Source organism: Amblyomma maculatum, chromosome 4, assembly GCF_055883805.1.
Source record: "Amblyomma maculatum isolate TAMU_Amacu chromosome 4, ASM5588380v1, whole genome shotgun sequence".
Lineage (NCBI taxonomy): Eukaryota > Metazoa > Arthropoda > Arachnida > Ixodida > Ixodidae > Amblyomma > Amblyomma maculatum.
In genome coordinates this window covers 77,828,419-77,847,674 of record NC_139347.1, presented here as the reverse complement: position 1 = coordinate 77,847,674, position 19,256 = coordinate 77,828,419, and the positions used below count along the sequence as shown (strand labels likewise).

The 19,256-nt window shown below is 43.9% G+C and overlaps 1 protein-coding gene across 1 annotated transcript in view; it reads left to right on the top strand.

Moving 5' to 3' along the window:
• The window catches only part of LOC146191485 (corticotropin-releasing factor receptor 1-like), a 201,534-nt gene extending 183,574 nt beyond the window's left edge, over nt 1–17,960 (top strand). The window contains exons 9-11 of the mRNA XM_084599958.1: nt 11,832–11,970; nt 15,250–15,291; nt 17,615–17,960. Coding sequence (XP_084456084.1) covers nt 11,832–11,970; nt 15,250–15,291; nt 17,615–17,863 — 430 coding nt within the window. The 3' untranslated portion in view covers nt 17,864–17,960. The remainder of the gene's footprint in view (nt 1–11,831; nt 11,971–15,249; nt 15,292–17,614) is intronic.
• Nucleotides 17,961–19,256: the final 1,296 nt, after the last annotated feature.

Here is a 19,256-nt window from a genome sequence, read left to right as displayed (position 1 = left end):
GTTCGACCATATTTTGGGAATCTTCTCAGGACTTGTTAAGTGCATGACCCTTACATGCACATACGGTCTTCGGCATATCTAGGCACTTGAAACTTCAGCATCGAGGGCTGATAAAATTCGTCAGAGCCAAGGACATTTGTATCTCCAGTATAAAAGACACAAGTCTTCTTACAACCCCTTCAGAGCAAAGACAGCTCCTGTATATCTCCACTTAAGCCTGTCCCGCGCCATCTGCAACCAAAGCAAGCTTCTTGATTCGATCTCCCAAATAGGTTCTCTGCAGGCCCCTTCTGCGTTTAAAATATCCTGGAGTTCATTCCTTTACCTGTCCGCTATCTGTAATCGTTTATCTGTCTTCTGCATTAGATGTTCCACCAGCGTGCATCTTCTTTCTATTATTATTTCCTTTTGGATATAATCAACTCCGTTTGTTATTTGGCTCAAACTGCTTTTTTTCCCATCTACCCCACTACCTTCTTTTTTGTTCCTACGATTCTGATCTTGTAGTTCACAGCATTATCGGCTGTATAGACTAAGGGCTTTTCAGCCGCCTTCGACTTCTTGTCTCGTGGGTGGGTACTGCCTAGGAACAGCTTTTACAAACTTTCCTGTTGACGAGAATGGATACTATGAACATAAGACAAAAACTTACGCCGACTTTCAGCCAAGTAATTTAAAGCAAAAGCAGATAATGGAAACTGCGAGAAAAGAAAACCTGTCCTGTACATAGCTCTATTACATCATATCCCATCAGTATAGACTAACCAACCTGTATCAGCCATCTTCTAGAATACTTTTCTCCTGAAGGGTATTGGTAGCCACTCTCTATGACGTGAAAATGCATGTCAGATGCACTACTTCTTTCCCTTTGCAACTATAGACCGCGTCAAATGGTCTTGCAAGGGGAGAAATCAATGATATCTTATTGAAGCCAAAAACACTCCCATCGGTGTGCGAGCGTGCATATGTACCGTCTGGCTAGCATAAAATTGTCAGTGCGCGTATGTACAGGCGCACTTACAGGAGAGGCTCCGTACGCAGTATGAAACGTTCCGACGCAAGGAGAGGCTGCAGGATATAGGCTGCAGGATATATGACAGCAATCAAAGCTCCATTTTGGATAACTCATGTATTCTCTATAGTAAAAAGAGTGAAGCAAAGCCAGCTAATATTAATGTTTTTGCAGTTTATAATGTTGTTATGAATGATCGAAGTGGGGCTCTTCTATGTCGTGCGTAAACATAAGAGTGCATGTACAGTGCACGGCGGTCCGACCAGAAAGAACCGCACATAGAGGCAGATTCATCCCCATATCACTTGCAAGCACAAAAGCGAGACCTAGAACGGGTCGACGGAAAGAAACCCCTTGTGACCTCGAGGCAAAAAAAAAATTCTACTCATCCGTCTTCCGTCATGGCTCCCCAGCGGCGCTTAATTAGAAATCGCCGTAGACGGCCACTTGCGCCAGCTCCCTGAGTTATGGTTCCCACTCGCAGCCCCCGGCGATATTACGACAGCCGCGATCCCATTTCTTTTGCTGTCTCGCAGTGGTCCTGCTCCGGAGCATTACACAGGCACATCACGACTTGTAGATATCTTCTCAAAGCATTCGTGCGAAAAAAGTGCTGCAAAATGTTTCTCTTGTTCCCCGGGTGGTTTACCGTATCTATTTTAGGAGGGTGGACCATAAATGCGGCCAAAATATAAAGAATCGAAAAGAAAAAAGGTTGAACTGATGGGAGGGGAACACTTAAGCTCTACCTTTAAGGTTATGACGAGTTCAATGCTCCCGTTCACCGGCTTACCGATATTCATTCGCGCACATGCGCTTAGCGACTTTTATTGCGATAGCAATACTGCGCCAGGTTTCGAGCCGTCGCGGGGTCCCGGCGGAGGCCATGCTTGACCTTGAACAGCCGAAGAGGAGGAGGAGGAGGAGGAGGAGGAGAAGAAGAAGAAGAAGAAGAAGAAGAAGAAGAAGAAGAAGAAGAAGAAGAAGAAGAAGAAGAAGAAGAAGAAGAAGAAGAAGAAGAAGAAGAAGAAGAAGAAGAAGAAGAAGAAGAAGAAGAAGAAGAAGAAGAAGAAGAAGAAGAAGAAGAAGAAGAAGAAGAAGAAGAAGAAGAAGAAGAAGAAGAAGAAGAAGAAGAAGAAGAAGAAGAAGAAGAAGAAGAAGAAGAAGAAGAAGAAGAAGAAGAAGAAGAAGAAGAAGAAGAAGAAGAAGAGAAAGAGAAAGAGAAAGAGAAAGAGAAAGAAAAAGGAAAAGAAAAAGAAAAGCAGAAGAAGAAGACTGGTAACTTACGCTCTCGCGTCATATTCTTAAAGGATGAGCTGAAGTGTCCCCAATATTGTAGCACCTTACACTGATAGGGTGTGATAGGGGAATAATGTAGCAGGCAAAAGAAGCATCCGCCGTTGCTGTCACAATTCAACTAGGGTTAACTAGAGTTAAACCACAAATAATTTTTATTAATCCCTGCTTTAATATGTGCATCTATTTATCCGCTCATGGTCATTACCAAGCAATAGTAATATACCCCATTATATGAAAGATCATTCGACATAGATATAAATATCCGCTTTAAACTATAGTCGTAAGAACGTGTCTACGGGGCCTATTTTTTTTTTTATTGCATGGAACTACTTCGAGCAATTTAACCAGGTCGCATTTCACAACCTGTCAATACACAGTTACACCAGCATCGAGCTATCACTTTGACCACACGTCAAAATTCCGGGAGACATACACATGCATCAAGTAAAGTTAACCAGGCAGTAGGTCGATCCGCACCATAGCACATTGTTCTCTGAACAGAGTTTTCGATGAACGTGATGGCTCTGCTTGGCGACCTGTCATGCGGCTCTTTCACAGCCTAAAACGTCCCATGAGCACATAAAGGTCACATGGCGCCTCAGAAGCTTCCATTGTTGGCAAAAATCTAATAGTATAGGGCGTAGTATCAATGTCCTTTTTGAGAGTTCGTTGAAGAATTTCCCAAAAAAAGCACTGCATCACTGCAAACGTGCAGATTGATGTGTGAAGTTTAAAAAAGAAAGTCTTTGCGGCTGATTGTACATACATTCGGTGAACCCGCTTTGATACGCCATTGTCTAGAAAGCGGTGGTAAGGCTGCCAATACTTAAGGTACAGGAAATAATGTCTGAATAAGAACTTTTGTCATCTGTCTTCTGGATAGACTGTATGGTATTCCAAGGAAAACCGTACAGTGAGGAAATGGAGTTGTTTCGGCAACTTCCTTAAGAAAACCCCACAAAGTAACCTCACTCCTATGACCAGTGGGCTCAAACAAATTAGGCAAATGGGCACTTAATTTTTTTATTAAACACAGCTAGAAAGAAAGGATGTCTTGCTGTTTTAAAAAAGGAAAACCTTCAAACAAGCTGATAAACAGTGCTGAAGACCAGCTCCACCAGCCTCCAGAGGGAGAAACAAATTATCTCGACGCATACGTTCAGATTGAAAGCGTCGCACAAAAGTATCGAAAATTCTATGCATGGACTGTACTTTGTTTCTTGAAAAATGCAACACCTGCAAGACATAGATAACCTAGAGCCTAGGGGTGGCGTGTTCTAACTCGAGATCCACGGGTCCTGGAAGGCTGGAACTTGAGCTCCCCGCCCCGTCTGAAAGACGAAGCCCACGTTGGCAGTGGCTGCCAGTTATGCCTTGCCATGTGGCTTAGAGACGTCACACAACCTAACCATAACCACTTACTACAAATGACAATGACATTACTAGCAAATGACAAAAAGCATTCAAATACAGTAGCGAACATATTCCAAGGTTCAGAGTCGAAATTTAGTATGCCTGTGTTGTTTGGCATCCGCGGACTTTAAATTTGACCGACATGCTGGAACGTGTACGGAACTGTGCTGCTCAATTTGTTTTTCAGAACTATGACTACAACAGTAGTGCTTGATCATTAAACTAACGCTAGGATGGGTGAACTTACCTTCACGAGGAGAAAACTTTCGATCACAAATACTATATGAAATTTGCCATGACAAAGTAAAGATAAACAAAACATTTATTTTCTTCCACCGCATTTCCCGTCAAGTAGACTTAATCGCACGGTTCAAAAGTTAGAAAAATAAATGCAAAAGTAACACTTTTCAAAGCGTTTTTTTTTTTTTTCGCAAATAATTCACGACTGGAATCGGCTACCTCAACAGATCGTCCAGTGTTGGTGTCAGTCACTGTCCCGCACGCTTTTATCAGATGTCTAGAAGTGCGCAGTGGTCCTCATTCTGTACTTGCTTGCCACGACCTGTTATTTATTTATTTTTTGCGTGTTTGTACGTTTGCATCGGTTTCTTGTGTTTTCTGGCCTACTGATTTGTTTATTCTGTATCGTCCCCCTGAAATAATGCCTACTGGCGCTGCAGGTAAATTCAGTAAATAAATAAATAGATTTTATGACCGACTAAGTAGCAAAGCAACAAGATGTTGTTTTATTTTTTTACCCCGCAGGCAGCTTACAGTCATTTAGAAATCCATACAAAGATGACAAAATACTTATGGCACGCCATTTTAAAGCAGCTGTCGTTTTTCATGTGGCACATAGCTGCTGGCTGCTCGCAGCACGCGCCCTACTCATGTCACAAGCATTGTGCCACCCCATCGCGTAGCGTTTACACTCCGCGACCAGCCACGGTAAAGACTGCGCAAAATTAATGGCCTTCATCTCAAAAAAGCAAATCACGGGTCCACTTTGAGAAACAAGATCACACAAAGAACTGGGCCCGCTTGCACAAAACAATCTTAAGACTGTCTTAGCTAAGTCCAGACTTAACTGGAGTCTAAAGAATAGGCCACTAGCATGGCCGCTTAAGACTGGAGTCAAGACTGGGCTTCAGTCCTGACTTGAATCAGTCGCTTGTATGAATACGACTCTAGTGCTGTCTTGGTTGGACGCAAGGACGCCAGGTGTCTAAGTAGAGAAATTAGGGAAATACACGGATGCGCTAGCACTGTCCCTGCTGTAAGATGTACACATTCCGTAAATTTTGCGTTGTGTAAAATCCGTGCCATTGCTTTTTGCGGCTTAAGATTGTGTTACGAGGAAAAATGCCCCAAGTGGTTGCTGAGGCCGTTCTGGGAAGCCACTCTGGTGAAAATGAACCCGAAGCGTTCGACGTTCGGAACACGAGCCGTCTTAAATAAGCTTGGTCTTTCTAAAGACACCATTTAAGTCTGGACTTAGCTCGGACTTTATCGTGCAAGCCGGCCCTGGTGTTCGAGTTGTGCTTCTTGTCTTGTGATCATGTCTTGTGCTCCTAAGAAAAGTGCATTTCATTGTATACAATAGATGTATATTTATATGCCGAAAACATCAGGGTTTGTTTTGAAAAAAGTGGCATAAGTTCTGCTGCCACATAGTTAGGATGTTCTCCCTTTTCGCTGCCCGCGTGCTGATGTGGCATTTCGTTTCGCCCGAAAGTAAAGCGAAATTGAGAATGCGATTCGCCTACTGGCAAGGAGAAAGTCTGGCTCGGTGACTACTCTCCCAGGAGGCTTGATAATAAATTATGTCTGGTTGCCGTTTACCGTGCGTATGAAAAAAAGCGCCTGACGATTTAGCCGATATCACACAATATTGTCTCCTAGAAGCACGAAAGCTTTGGGACATTGAGATCAATCACGTTCATAAAAAAAAAAAAAAAAGATTGATCGATGGACTGTGTTGCACGTTTTATTTTTATTATTCGTGAGATTTTTGCCGGCAGCTAAAAGTACTTCCAATAAAAGTCGTTTTCTTTATTTGAGCAATTTGTTATACATTTGTTATTTTTAGATGCAGATGCTGTAAATGAAAAGAAATTACATTGCCTATGACCAGCTAATCTATGCGGAAAAAAAAGTGATTCTGAAATTCAGGCATGTTTCAGGGGACCCTTTTTGGTCAAATCGGCCCTGTGTACTTGTGTTAGCCTTCAGAAAGTGATCGACAACTCACTACTGCACGTCGTCGGCCCAAACTTTATTGAAATGCTTTAGCCAGCTAAGTGTACTCTGAGCATTCGCTCGAATACTGCCCAAGGTTCACCCGCCGATTAAGTATCTACCGTCCACTGCCGAAGAGTTGCCGCACACGGATAGTCGGCGACTTCTGCTCGGCCCCTGGAAGGAGTACTTATGATTCGGTATAGAAAACAATCACATTGTGTTCTCTAACTGGCATCAAAGGACCACTCACAGAGATTGCGTATGACTTACAGTTGTTTACAGTAAGAGCACTTGGAAGTTTCCACCTGCGCCCCCTTTCACTGCAAGATAATCCGGCTGTTAAATTTACTGCGCAGCGAATAACTACCGGAGTTCCACAGTGTCCGTTTAGTACACTGCAAACTTACGTCACATCCGCACATTTGTCACCGGCCGGCAAGCTAATGAGCCTAATCGGTCAGTCGTCAGTAGTCAAAAGGCGATTTACGGTAATCTTGATTGGATAAACCACTCAGTTTTGAAAAAAAAAAGAGATGCCATGGAGAATTCTTCGAAACTGCCTGACAAAGCCATCGCTTCCCGTTAAAGTCGGAACAAAGGGGAAAACACAGTAGGATGGTTTTCTGTATTATCGACTTCGCACAGTAAGTTCGCCTTCCCCTTTTGCTCATAATAATTTGTCTCCCGAGTCTTTTGCACAAGCATGGCGTAACCGACCACGAGCTCCCGTTCCCCTTATTCCTGGTAGCGTCAGCAGAAACCGCGAAGCGGGCGTGAAAACAGATGTGCCCTGAGGAGCTCGGTGTCCTTTTCCACGGTCGGAGTGGCCGCTAATCTTGAGTGCCTGGCGCTTCTGTCGCAGCCTCTCTGGTCGGTGTCATCCCTTACATTGTTGCACAAGGTTCAGACGCAAGCCGAGCCCTGCTTCGCTGAGCGAAACAGGGAGTCAGCGAAATAAAATGCGGCCTCGAGGTTTTACGCACGGGCTCATTCGTTCAGCGCGGTAACCTCCTCAGTGTGCTCCAGCATACAGAAGATACCTGCCGAGCAAGAATAATTAACGCCTAGCAGACATCCACCCCTTGCATCTTGTCTGTCCTGCCCTGCGACTGGGTATAGTATTCAGCACATGGCGGCAACGGATCCATATTCCGACTCAACAGCATTTGGTGTCGTATAAACGCGGTGCACAAGAACTATACTCCTCCATAAAAAAAAATTCCCATAAAGAAAGGCGTAAAGTATGGAGGCACGATTTCTCCATTACTATTCACCGCTTGCTCAAAGGAATTATTGAGGCACCTGGAATGGGAACAGAGACAAGTTGCAAAGAGTGGGTAATGAACTAGACAAAACAAACAGATTGGCAGGCCTAAAAATTATTACGCAGTAAGCTAAAGTAATGTTCAACAGCCTCGAAAAGGAGCAGCAGTTTAGAAGTTACTGAAGCACTGGAAGTGGTAGGCGACTATTTATACTTAGGGCAGATAGTAATCGCATACCCGGACACGCAAACGAAATGACTACAAAAAGAAGACTCGGATAGAGCGCATTTGGCAAGCACTCGCGGGTCATAACCAGCAGCTCACCGGTATCGCTCAAGAGGAAAGTATATAACAATTGCATCTTACCTGCACTCATTTATGGGGCTGAAACTTGGGAGCTAACGAAAATAGTTCTACTTGAGTTGAGGACAACGCAGAGAGCAATGGAACGGAAAATGATATGTGCAACGTTAAATGATAGGAAAAGTCCAGAATTAGTGAGAGAAATAACTCGAGTTTATGGCGTACTAGTCGAAGTTAAGAACAAATGGGCATGGGAAGGACATGCAGTGCGGTCACTTAGGGTAACAGATTGGAATCAAGGGAAGACAAGCCTAGCCGGGGTGGCAGAAAATTAGGTGTGCGGATGAGATCAAGAAGTTGGCAGGAGTAGAGTGGAGGCTGCTAGCACAGAACCGGGTTAATTCGAGGAATATGGGAGAGGCATTTGCCCTGCAATGGGTATTGTCCGGCTAATGGGGATGATGAGTGATGATGAGACGCAGGGACCATACGTGTCCTCACTTTCTTTATTCATTCATAAAGCGCGCCTACTCTCTTTCGCATATGCATTGCTTTTTCGTCCTGGAACAGCGCACAATGTTTCCACAAAGAAAGCAGTACATTTACCCAACGGGAACCTTTTGATTCATAACTCATAAAGTTCTTGAAGGAAAGCAAAGCTTTCGTTAGTTCTTATTACAAAAAGCAAGAAACTTTAAATCGCACAGTGGAAGCCTGATTTTTGTATCCATGACTGCTATCATAAAAACGCCAGCACAGTTGTGCAGAATTGTGCCTAATTAAAATACAGTTGTTTATGACTAGGACTAAATTTTTAACATTTCTACAAGGCGACATGCTGTATCTATGATTTGTTTTTATTGCTTCGCAAACATATCGCTTTCACCTCTGCCCCACCAATTTCATTCCGCAGTGGCAGCTCATGACCTTCTGATGCACTAAGCTTATGGGTTGCAGTTCGTTCCCGAATAAGCGGGTCACATTTTCATTGCGGCGATTTTGAAGCCAATCCTGTGCTGAAATCTCTAGGCGCTCCTAGACATTCTAGCGGCCTAAAACGATTCTAGAGCCCGTTTTTACGGTAGCATTCGCAGTTACTACACAGCCGCAGAATGCGAAACATATCTTCTCTTTCTAAACTCAAATTTGGTAGTGGACCAGTTTACATTGCCCCATTTCCGCTCGCTCTCTCTATTTTTGTCCACAATTTAGGTCTCATCTGGGTTCCTCTCGGCTTCATTTTTTGTGGCATGCTACACTATGCAGCATTTTACTGTTAGCCTAGCTTGATAACGTACAAAATAGTGTTCTAAACAAATAACAATTCCCCTAGTTCTGGCGGCTTGGGTATTAGTATCAACAGCGTAAGTGCAGTTGAAACTCGGACTTCCCGACAATGGTATGTCGAACAGCTTGAGCACATTTTTGCCGAAAATGTTTACGTTCAAGACTAGGAAGTCTCAGCAGCTAATGAATTAGAAACACTAAAATTTGATGCCAGAATAAGCAAGTGGCGCATAATTCCAAGCTCATGCACCAGGAATCTAGGCGAAAGTAATTAGGACTTCTTGGCGTGAAGTTTCATCAGCTTCTAGCAACGTGGTGAAAAATCAGCTGTCATCCCTCTTTCTTTTTTTTCTTTTTTTCAAGTGTTTGCATCTGGGTCTCTACTTTGCAACTCGGAGTTTCCGGAGGAAAGACTGGATTGCACTCACTTAAATCCTGGCGCATTAGCCGACAGTCGTGCAGACATCATTACAGTTTGGAAGCGCTCTCGTTTCCACTTTAGCAAAAACAACTGAGAAACAGGAGCAACGTTTCATTTTTTTTATGTATCTCATATTTCATGCTCACGTAATGACGTCGTTTGTTTAGGTCGCCGGTACGAAACGACGAAGGCTGTCAAGCCCCAGGTCGTACCTTTGCGCGCGAGACTCTAGAGGAGGTTAACGACGCTGTGAGAAAGGATTATTCTGAGCTTCGTCACTTCCATTAGTCTAATGAGAAAGGCGCTTCCATCTTAGCGCATCAGTTCGTCCATGTCTCATCAAAAGTTTCAGTATTCATCAGAACATCGCCCTATTGTCGGAACTCTAAAACGCCAGTTCTTTGGACAAAGAAAAAAAGAAAAGTTTAGTGGCAATGAAACCCTGCCCAAAGTATGTCCCGTAAATGTCCGGTGTACGTGTGCCACGATTGATTATACCGTGTCAAAGCCCTGCGGCGATGACTGGTGACATGTCACGCACGCTTACCGTCTCCTTCCCTGTTTCGTTAATACTGGCAAGCGTGTACGCCCCGCTCTAATTTGTGCTAAGCTTGGGTTCTGTAATTATCTAGCTGCTGACCACGACAAAGCGTACCTTTCAGTTCATGACCTTTAGCGTGTGAATGATGCCCGTGTTATAAATGCTAACACAAAGAGTTTTTACAATGACCTTTCCCTCAACCCACGTGTCCAATTGTTCACCGTATATAACGCCGCGCGTATCAAAAATGCTGGTTTTAAATACCACCTCGTTTCCACGCGGACAGGAAAAGGCTTACCGAAGGTGCTCGGTTAATCTATTCAGATTCATGTTGGTTTGGGTGTGATTGCTTAATAATATCACGGCATATCCCCATTCAGTTAAAGAAGTCAAAGTGCACTGAAGATTAGAACAATAAAGTGTGCTGAAAGGTATCATATTTGCACTGCAGGTAATTAGTTTGTTTAAAGCACCAAGTCATATGCTCGTTAGCGCATTTGTAATAAACGTCATTACATTAAAAATACAGCTCTTTTTGGCATTTAACGCTGCCACATATGAAAAAAAAAAATGCACCGAAATAATTAACACGCGTCTCTTTTCTTAGGACAAAAATTCAAACGTGGGGACTGGATAGAAAAGCACGAATTAATTTAAGAAATAAATAAATAAAGTTCTAGTTCTATTTAAACATTTGGCACATGAACAAAATATTAGAGAGAAGGCGGTAAAACCTAATACGTATTGCGTTTCTCTTGCCCACAATCAATGCTTTAATAACGTTCTTTCCTCATCTCTTGGAGCTTATTTTCTTCGTTTTTAGTCCCTCTATTGCGTATTGTTGCATTTACACACCGAAAGCGAATGGCTGAAGGAACCTGAATGTTTCTGCCTTCTTTATTCATAGAGAAAGTAAAACACAAAATTTCGGCTAAAACAGCATAACCCAAATGACCATGTACCATGACTAAACATCAGGCAAGATGCCTAAATTCGCATCGGAGCACAAATTTATTGTATTTTACCTGTTTTGTTTTCGTGATGTGTCCCACATACAGCAATGCTCCAATCGGGGCATTGTAAATATTTTGTAAAAACAAAAAGAAACGACCGCAACGAGGCCCTTTACGTCGAAAGTTGTATTTCCTCAGTCAAAAGAAAAAGCCAAAAAAACTACAGAACCTTGTCAACAACACGACAAAGCTTCTGTTATTTTTACGTTTACTACAAAATTTCTGTTGTAAACGTCAGAATTTTCTGTATTTCTGTCGTACCTTTCTGTTGCAGCTATGCTTATTGTCACATAAGGTTAACTGCAAAAACAGCAAATCAATTCAGTCGTGACAATAGAAAATGTTCTGTAGTTTTTCCGACTGGATCGGCTTCTATGGTTCTGCCTGTTAACTTCCGAAGTTCGAGGAAATACGCTTCTATAAGGCTCCGGGATGAGACGTCTGACCCCTGTCCACCCCAGTTTAAGAAAAGGAGCGCAAGCCCTTTCCTTGCTACCATGCAGAGAAAAAGAAACCGTCCTCCGAGATCATTTCCTTTCATGTAACAAGCAGCGGGGGCTGCCTTTACCCGAAGCCCCGACAGATTTCGCTGTGGCTCGGGCTCAGATATTTTAATGATCAGATGTCACTCCTATTTAATTAATTCTGTACTCACGAGTTCAAGATACTAAGCTACAAAACTTTATTTAAGAAGAATCACAACAAGTATGAACGTAGCCCAGACACGTTCTCTTTTCTTTTTTGAAACAACTGGCCTCATATAAAAGAGAAAACACAAACAAAAGGCCTTGTGTATCATAAAGAGAGATATTCGAAGTCACAACGATTTCCGTGTGTTTATTAATTTTACCTTGTCTTTACTGGTGGAAGGGCACACGCGTACATTTTTACCCGGCCATAGAAAGCCAGCAAGAAGAATAATGATGCAGCGTTTTGCTTTTTCATACCTCTCATTTTCATTGCTCCTACATGCAGCGTACATGCATAGAGCTCCCACGCCCTCTTGTTCCATTCTTTCCCCGCCTCCCATGCGCAGGAAAGCAATCAAGGCTACGGTGCTGCTCTTTCCCCTGCTGGGAATCACGCACCTCCTGTTCTGCATCAATCCGCAAGACGAAAACATGGGCCTCAAGGAGGCCTACATGGTCATTAACGCCATACTCCAGTCCTCACAGGCAAGTACTCGCTTAGTTGGCGGGGCGTCCAGAGCTCACGTGCAGCCTCTAGTCCTTCCCTTTATGCCATTGGCGTGCTATTAGGGCAACTGGATTCCCCCATCGACATCAACAGCTTTTTTTCCTTTTCATTTTTGCCTGTCTGGTACTTTTGTTTTTTTTTACACTGCTGCAGCCATGCTGCCTCAATAGCATGAGACAAAAGCCAGGAAAGAAAAAAGAAGAGAGGCGTCTATTTCGGACGCGATCGTGTCCGCACGCGTCTAACGTTTAACGATCTCTCTTCCGAGAGTCGGCCTTCACGCTTCGCTAGAAACCTCGCCCACGCTTCGAACCCTGATCACGAGGAAGTAAATAAAAAAACTTTAAAAACAGAGCACTCCATTGCTTTTAATGTTCCACGCTTTCCATTATTACTAATGGACTATTCTGGCGCCTCACATGCGCCGTAGGCAGTAATATGGCCCATGTGTGGGATGCAATACGGCTGATTTTTAAGCTTTCTTTCTGTTCCGCAGATTTTATTAATGGGGAAGCGAAGGTCCAAATTTGTGCTACCGTTCGCAAACTGCCTTCAAGGTTTTCCTATTACTTTAGGTATAAGATCACTTAGACGGTCTTGATTCGACGATTATGCTTTATAGGGAGCATTACGTTTGGGTGCAAGCCATTTTAGTGGCTGACGAAGATGGTATGTTGCCACACTACAAAGCCAGCTGCGTTTCCGCGGCCCCTATCTTGAGCGCATAGCAACATATTTTTCGGAGCCGAGTCGCCAGACATTTCTTGAATTTAGTTTTTGTACATCACATTTCCATAAAGAATCTCCGGCCGCTGCTTTCGCTCCGAATAAGAACAAAATCAAAAGCCCAAATCCTTATATTTTCACATCGAAGAAATGTTTTTCCTAGCATACGCATCGCCTCTCATCGAAATCACAATGCTCACCCGACGAATTTAGGCTTAGCGCCTATCTTGCGCTGGCATCAGGTAACTCCCGTAAGAATGTACACCCTTTGTCAAAAGTTTAGAGCCCAAGGGGTCTTTTTCTAATCCGCCTAGTGGCGCCTCTTTAGCATTCGTGGAAGTTGTTCACATTGGAGAGGTTAGGACAAAAATTCTTCTTACCTTCAGTAAAGTTGTACCTCTGAGAATGCATAACGAACCGCAGGGTTAGGCTCAAAAGCAAACCGCGTGGGCTCTGAACTTTTGACAAAGACTCTAATGTGGTCAATGCTCTACTTGAACACCAACGTCTATTTACAACAGCGTTAGTGAGTTCTCCCAGAGAACGCAGGCACCTCTCTGAATTAAAAACGGTAGCTCACTTCAAATGTTTTAGGTTGTGTTAGGCTCTTTTTAGGTTTAGGTTGTATTAGGTTGCTGTTTTAGGTTGTAAGGATGTATCACGAATTCTAGCCTTTTAATGCCCTGTCTGAGCGGAGTTTTCTCCTATTCACCAATCATCATTGGCCAGAAGTGTTCCTAATGCATGTAAAATTATTCCATAAGTCAGCCAAACAATCCCACAGGAGATCTTTTTCTCACTCGAAATATACACAGGGCTTTCAAATGCATTTCCCCAAGTAAGCAATACAACACCGCCTGTATTACGAATACAGAGAGGTATAGAAGGCAGGAGCGCGCACGATCATTCACCGAGAACTCTCTCTCAGCAACAACTTTTCGCCCGATACTCCCTGTTTTGAAGACTTTGCTGAAACAGCCGTCGATTTTGCAACGTTCAGACATTTTCCCGTACTATGACAACTTCTATACATAGCAGATCAGGCGACCCGTGTTTTGCCTCTTGCGACATGCGCGGAAGCTGCTGCTTGTATATTTACATTAAAACGAAGCTGTCCGTATAGAGACGTGAATCAATTGCGAAACGTGGCAATGCCTGCGACGTCTCTGGTCACTCAACTTCAAAAACACAAGCTCCTATACTTCAAACACGCGTTGCGGCTGCAGCAACAGCGAAGCGTTATTTCGCTCCATGCGTCGTTTACAAAGACGTTGCTCCACCAACATAGAAAGTAAAGCAACGTACTTGGAGAGAGCAGCATCGTGCAGTACTGATTCCTGTTGCCATGTGTCCCGAATTTTGCGCGTACACCCAGAGGGACGTTGGGTATACAGGAACGAGATAGCTTTGTTTCGCTTATGTGTCATCCGACAGTCTTCTCACACTAACGTACAGCGATGCAGCATCTGTCCGATATTATCAGGGAATGAATCTGACATGTCCGGTTAAAACACCAAAAAGCGAAGAAAAAAAAAAACAGGCGCAAGGCGACCAACGGAAGAGGCCTAGTTTCTCAGAAGAAGAAATGTAGGGCAAATTTTTTCTCTTTTTTTTTTCTTTTTAGAAAGAGGTGTTCCCTCCTACGTGGGACCTGTTTCCGTGATATCAAGCTTGCTTTGATGCCTTGCTGTGCTTGTTTCGGAATTAGTTTTGCCTCAATAGAGCTTTTAGGTGCTACTTTTAAGGCAAAATAATTTTTTGGCTCATAGGCTGCGGGAATGTTCGCAAGAAATGTTCGCACAAACTGGTGCGAAAAAAAAAAAGTTTGTCTCCACCGGCAATCAAACCACTATCTCTCCGATTTCCAGCCAAGCGCCAAACCATTACTTCACGCAGGGCTCGCAATAAACGTGAGGGTGATAGTATCGATGACAGTGACGACACAGTTAGTAATAATGATAATAGTAGCAATGATAATTACGTTTAAGTTGGTGACGATTATAATGATAGTAGCAGCAATGACAATGGTGGTGCATTTAGTTGATAAGGATGATTATAGCAATAGTGATGAATATGATAGTAGTAGTGATGACGATGACGATGCAGTTGGTGAAAACAGTCCTGTGAAGAGGTTTTCGCCATTTCCTCTCTTACGCAGACTAAAGCGCAGTTCTGCTGCTTCTGTATTCTCTCACTTCGTGCACAGAGAAGTTGGCAGCGTGTGCATCTAAGTTTCTGACTTCGGCGATTATCTTTTTGTGGGAAACAGCTGCGCACATTTTAGTGTGAACGACTAATTAAGAAACGTTTACTCCTCCATTCCAAGGTAGAATTTCGGGTCCGTTGACACATGCAGCGTTTTATAGTAGCCCCTACATCAGTTCGATCATACGGAATCAAAATGATTTTAGTTCATCCGTTCCGATGAAAGGATTTGAATTTGTATAAGTGGACGCTTTGAACGAGTTTTCTATATGCATGGCATGCCTTGCACATGATTGAATCCAATAAATATTTTCATTTTCTTTCAGGGTATTTTTGTGTCTGTTCTCTACTGCTTCATGAATTCTGAGGTAAGTCAGATCGCAAGTCTGACGTTTCATTCTTCACTATGTTGCCTGTCTAATCATTAAATGCAACCTATATTGCCAATAAATATTTCACGCAACTAACGACGAACAGCAGAGCATGGCTTTTTTGCAGAAGCATATCAATAACTGTCAGATTGTGTATTACAAAACAAGAGATGCAAAAATGCATGCAAGCTAATTCATGTCGCAATCGATGTGCGCCGTCGCACACAATGCGTGCCTGCGATACCATTCCTTTCGACCAAGAGTCGTCAATAAAGTCACCGAACAAGGACAATGAGTTGCAGTTACCGCGTCGTTCCTCTACTGTTCTTCGTTTACGACATCGTTTATAGAAAGCCTATGAATCCTACATAGGCTGTCTTTGTCTTTATGTGCTATTTTAATGTTCCTTCATATTCCACTCGTGTGAATAAAACATCATGCCATGCCTCCTAGACTCCACATGTGGAGTGCTCGATACGTGAGGCACATGCCCGGTGTGCTCTGAAAAAAGAAGTTTTTTTTTTTTTTTTGCTGTTGTACTGGCCATCTCGAATCTATATTACTTTAGAGGTGAGCTTTGCTGTTATCCTGCTGTGGTGGAGTACGGTACGTCGGCGGTCAAATGAATAAGAATTCGCAGACAGCTAAAGCCGGCGAGGGAGTGCAAAAAATATATAGCTTGCATGCATTATAACTTACACGAATGAGCATTAGTTCTTATTATAGAAAAAGAGAGAAAGTTTAAGCCTCTTTCACTGCAAAGACAGGCCGTGGATATTCCAGGCAAAGTTGTGTGAGCTAGAATGCGCTTTTGCGACGCATCGAAGCACTCAGAAAATGGAGCTGACTGATGGGGGCGCGAGGTTCGAGGTCTCTGACATGAGTAATGGCCTCTACAGTGCCGGAGTTTCTGTTGCACAACAACCGATTTGGTTGGGCGCACGCCGCCGCTTCCGCCGAACGCGTACCGGAGATTGAACTTTCTGTCGACGTCAGTTAGGCGCGTTCATTCGAGCGTTTGCCGCCGGCTCCAGCGCTCCAATGGCCGGAGCTTTAATTCTGACGGAAGCTTAACGGAGTGGCGACCTGCCATGTGGCGCAAACTATACAGCATTCAGGTTGAAAGCTCCGGAGTTGCGTAACTTCTCGAAAACAGCTCATAAAGGCATAAGGCACAATTAGAGGCCATGGATTAATAGTGGGCTCATTTAGGCGACAAAATTAAACGAGATGATGGAAGCCAGGTGGGTGTTCATGGTGCGTGTGCAGCGCATGGCGCTTTAATCCTTTACGTAACGTTCGTTAAGCCTCTTAAACTAATTTACACCGATGAATTCGCCTTCTAAGGGAAGAGTAACTGTTTATCACTTGGAAGACTCTTTCCCTCGTTTATTCCTGAATTTTCCAGGCGGCCAGCCTACTGGAGCGTGAAATTGCATGGCTGCTGGTGCTGCATAAGAAAATATGCACATTCAAATGTTGGTTCGGCATCTAGCCTGCAAGAAGCATCACTTCATTTAAAGACTGATAATTTAAGAAACGAGGTGCCTGTGGCACAGAATCGAAACAGTTTGGAAGTCTAGTCATTTAATCTAGAAAAGATTGTTTTTCTCTGTCAGTATTTTTTGGAGGGTAGACACCAGGAAATAATAAAGAAAAGATTCGCACCCTCCCCGCAGACCTAGAAATAAATGAAACTTAGATCATCAGCCCCAAGAAGCTACAAGAAAAAAAAAAGAAGGACAGACAGAGTCTACTCTGTCCTGTCGTGGTTCATTAGACGTGTGAAATCAATTAGCCCAGCAGTTCGTCCTCAGCTCTCGGACGCCATATATAGTGACTGGATCCATGACATCCGTAAGTCAGATGGCATGGGCGGGGTTTCATTCATCTCAGCGGTGTCCAGGGTTGTTGCCCAGGCTCTCTCTCACTCAGCTGCACTTTGAAAAAGATAAAATGTGAAAGCTTTCTTTCTATTTTGACGGCACAACCCTCATCCGCTTTTTGTTATTCATCAAAAATGAACGCTTTTAGTTTGTTCTTTGCATATCTAATTACGCGCAGTGAATAATATCGGAGAAGGCTTGTTCAAGAATTCATGTTGCACAGGACACGAAGGCGAATGTGGAGTATCACCCCAATACGTTGTGCGTGTGCAGCGATACGTATTCCAGCGCTGTATATTTTTTGTGCTCAACTAGGTTGCTTTTTATGGTGCAGATGCCCTTATAGTGAACCTTAGCACTCTCCCCCTAATCGCCAAAAAGAGCACCCTACTTGCAGAAAATGAAGCACATGTCAACATTCTACACTTACGCAGGTGCAAACAGCCGTGCGCAATGCCTACTTGCGGGCGGCTATCCGACGCAACCCGAACAAGGAGCGCTCCTTCCTGCGCGGTGGCTACTCTCAGACCTCCACCGTGTTCATGTCGCACTTCAACGGCTCCGTCGCCGAGCACAGCGCGTCGCCCAAGGCCGGATCGAAAGTGGTGCGCAAGTACCCGCTCCGCGCCACGGCTGGGCCGCAGCGGATAGCCAGGAATCCGGGTGCCGTGGCCGCCGTCTGAGCACCCGCCACCCACACCTGCTGCCCCCTCTGTTCCCTCTACCTCCGACGGCATCGTGCTTCCTTTCCTGTTGGACTTCGACCGAGAGGCCGCCTCGCTATGAGTAAGTCTCATACTGCTTTCTATTAACTCCTACTTTCTACTGACTTGACACTACTTTCTATTGACTCCTACTTTCTACTGACTTGACACTACTTTCTATTGACTCCTACTTTCTACTGACTTGACACTACTTTCTCTCTGCCCCGCCAGGCTGGCGCAATGGTTATGGCGCTCGACTTCTGTTCCCAAGGACGTGGGATCGAATCTCGGCCTCGGCGGCCGCTTTTAGATGGAGGCGAAAAGCAAGGCGCCCATGTGCTGTGCGATGTCAGTGCACGTTAAAGAACCCCAGGTGGTTGAAATTTCTAGAGTCCTCCACTACGGCGTCTCTCATAGCCTGAGTCACTTTAGGACTTTAAACCCCACAAACCAAACCAACCAAACTACTTTCTTTCTATTAACTTGACACTACTTTCTATTGACTTGACATTACTTTGTATTGACTCTTGCTTAACGCGTCCCTATTCTCGTTCCGATATAAGGCCCACAAAATCTGGAGTCGCCGTCAGCGTTGTGAGTGAAAAAATCACGGGTATGGCTCTGGCAAGTCACATGGCATTGCACGGGTTGGTCACCGATGGGTTGCGTGATTCCAGCAAGCCACATGACACGGTCGAGTTGGTCGATGCTACTAAATACGGTAGTTTCCTTGGCACGGAAGCGTGATACAGAAATGGATCAATCTGGGACCCTTAAATCTCGAGTCAAACACGCTATTAATAGTACACACAGGCACATTCACACGGCTTCATTAAAGCGTGGCTTTGTATCTGTGTAGGCAGGTGTTTCAGATTATGTCGTGCTGAGTGTGTTACACACACATGCAAAATAACAAGCACATGTTCACGAACAACAAGACCAAGTTAGAAGTAGAGCATGCATGTTCAATGCGCTTGTATAGAAAATGACAGGCTGAAGCAATATAACTGTAGAACAGGTAGATCGGCTCTAAACAAAAAATACACATCTATACGTCTAGGGCTCCAGTTCGCAGTTCCCAAAATTTGCTGCCTGCCTTCCACTAACATTTTCACGGAGAACGCCCTGGTGCTAAGTACATAAACAGATCCATACAAGAAATTCACATAACACTACCGTACTGCATAGGTAACAAGCAATATCTCTTCTTGAGGGCTGATGGACCTGTGGACATGTGTCCAAAAATCCATATGTTCCCTCTATTACGATCGTGTTAGCAGAGAGGTAAAATGTGCTCCACGTACTGTTCTCTTGTTTTATTTGCCTACTCGATGTAAGCCTGCATAGTACAAGGCATTCGGTGTAATAAAAC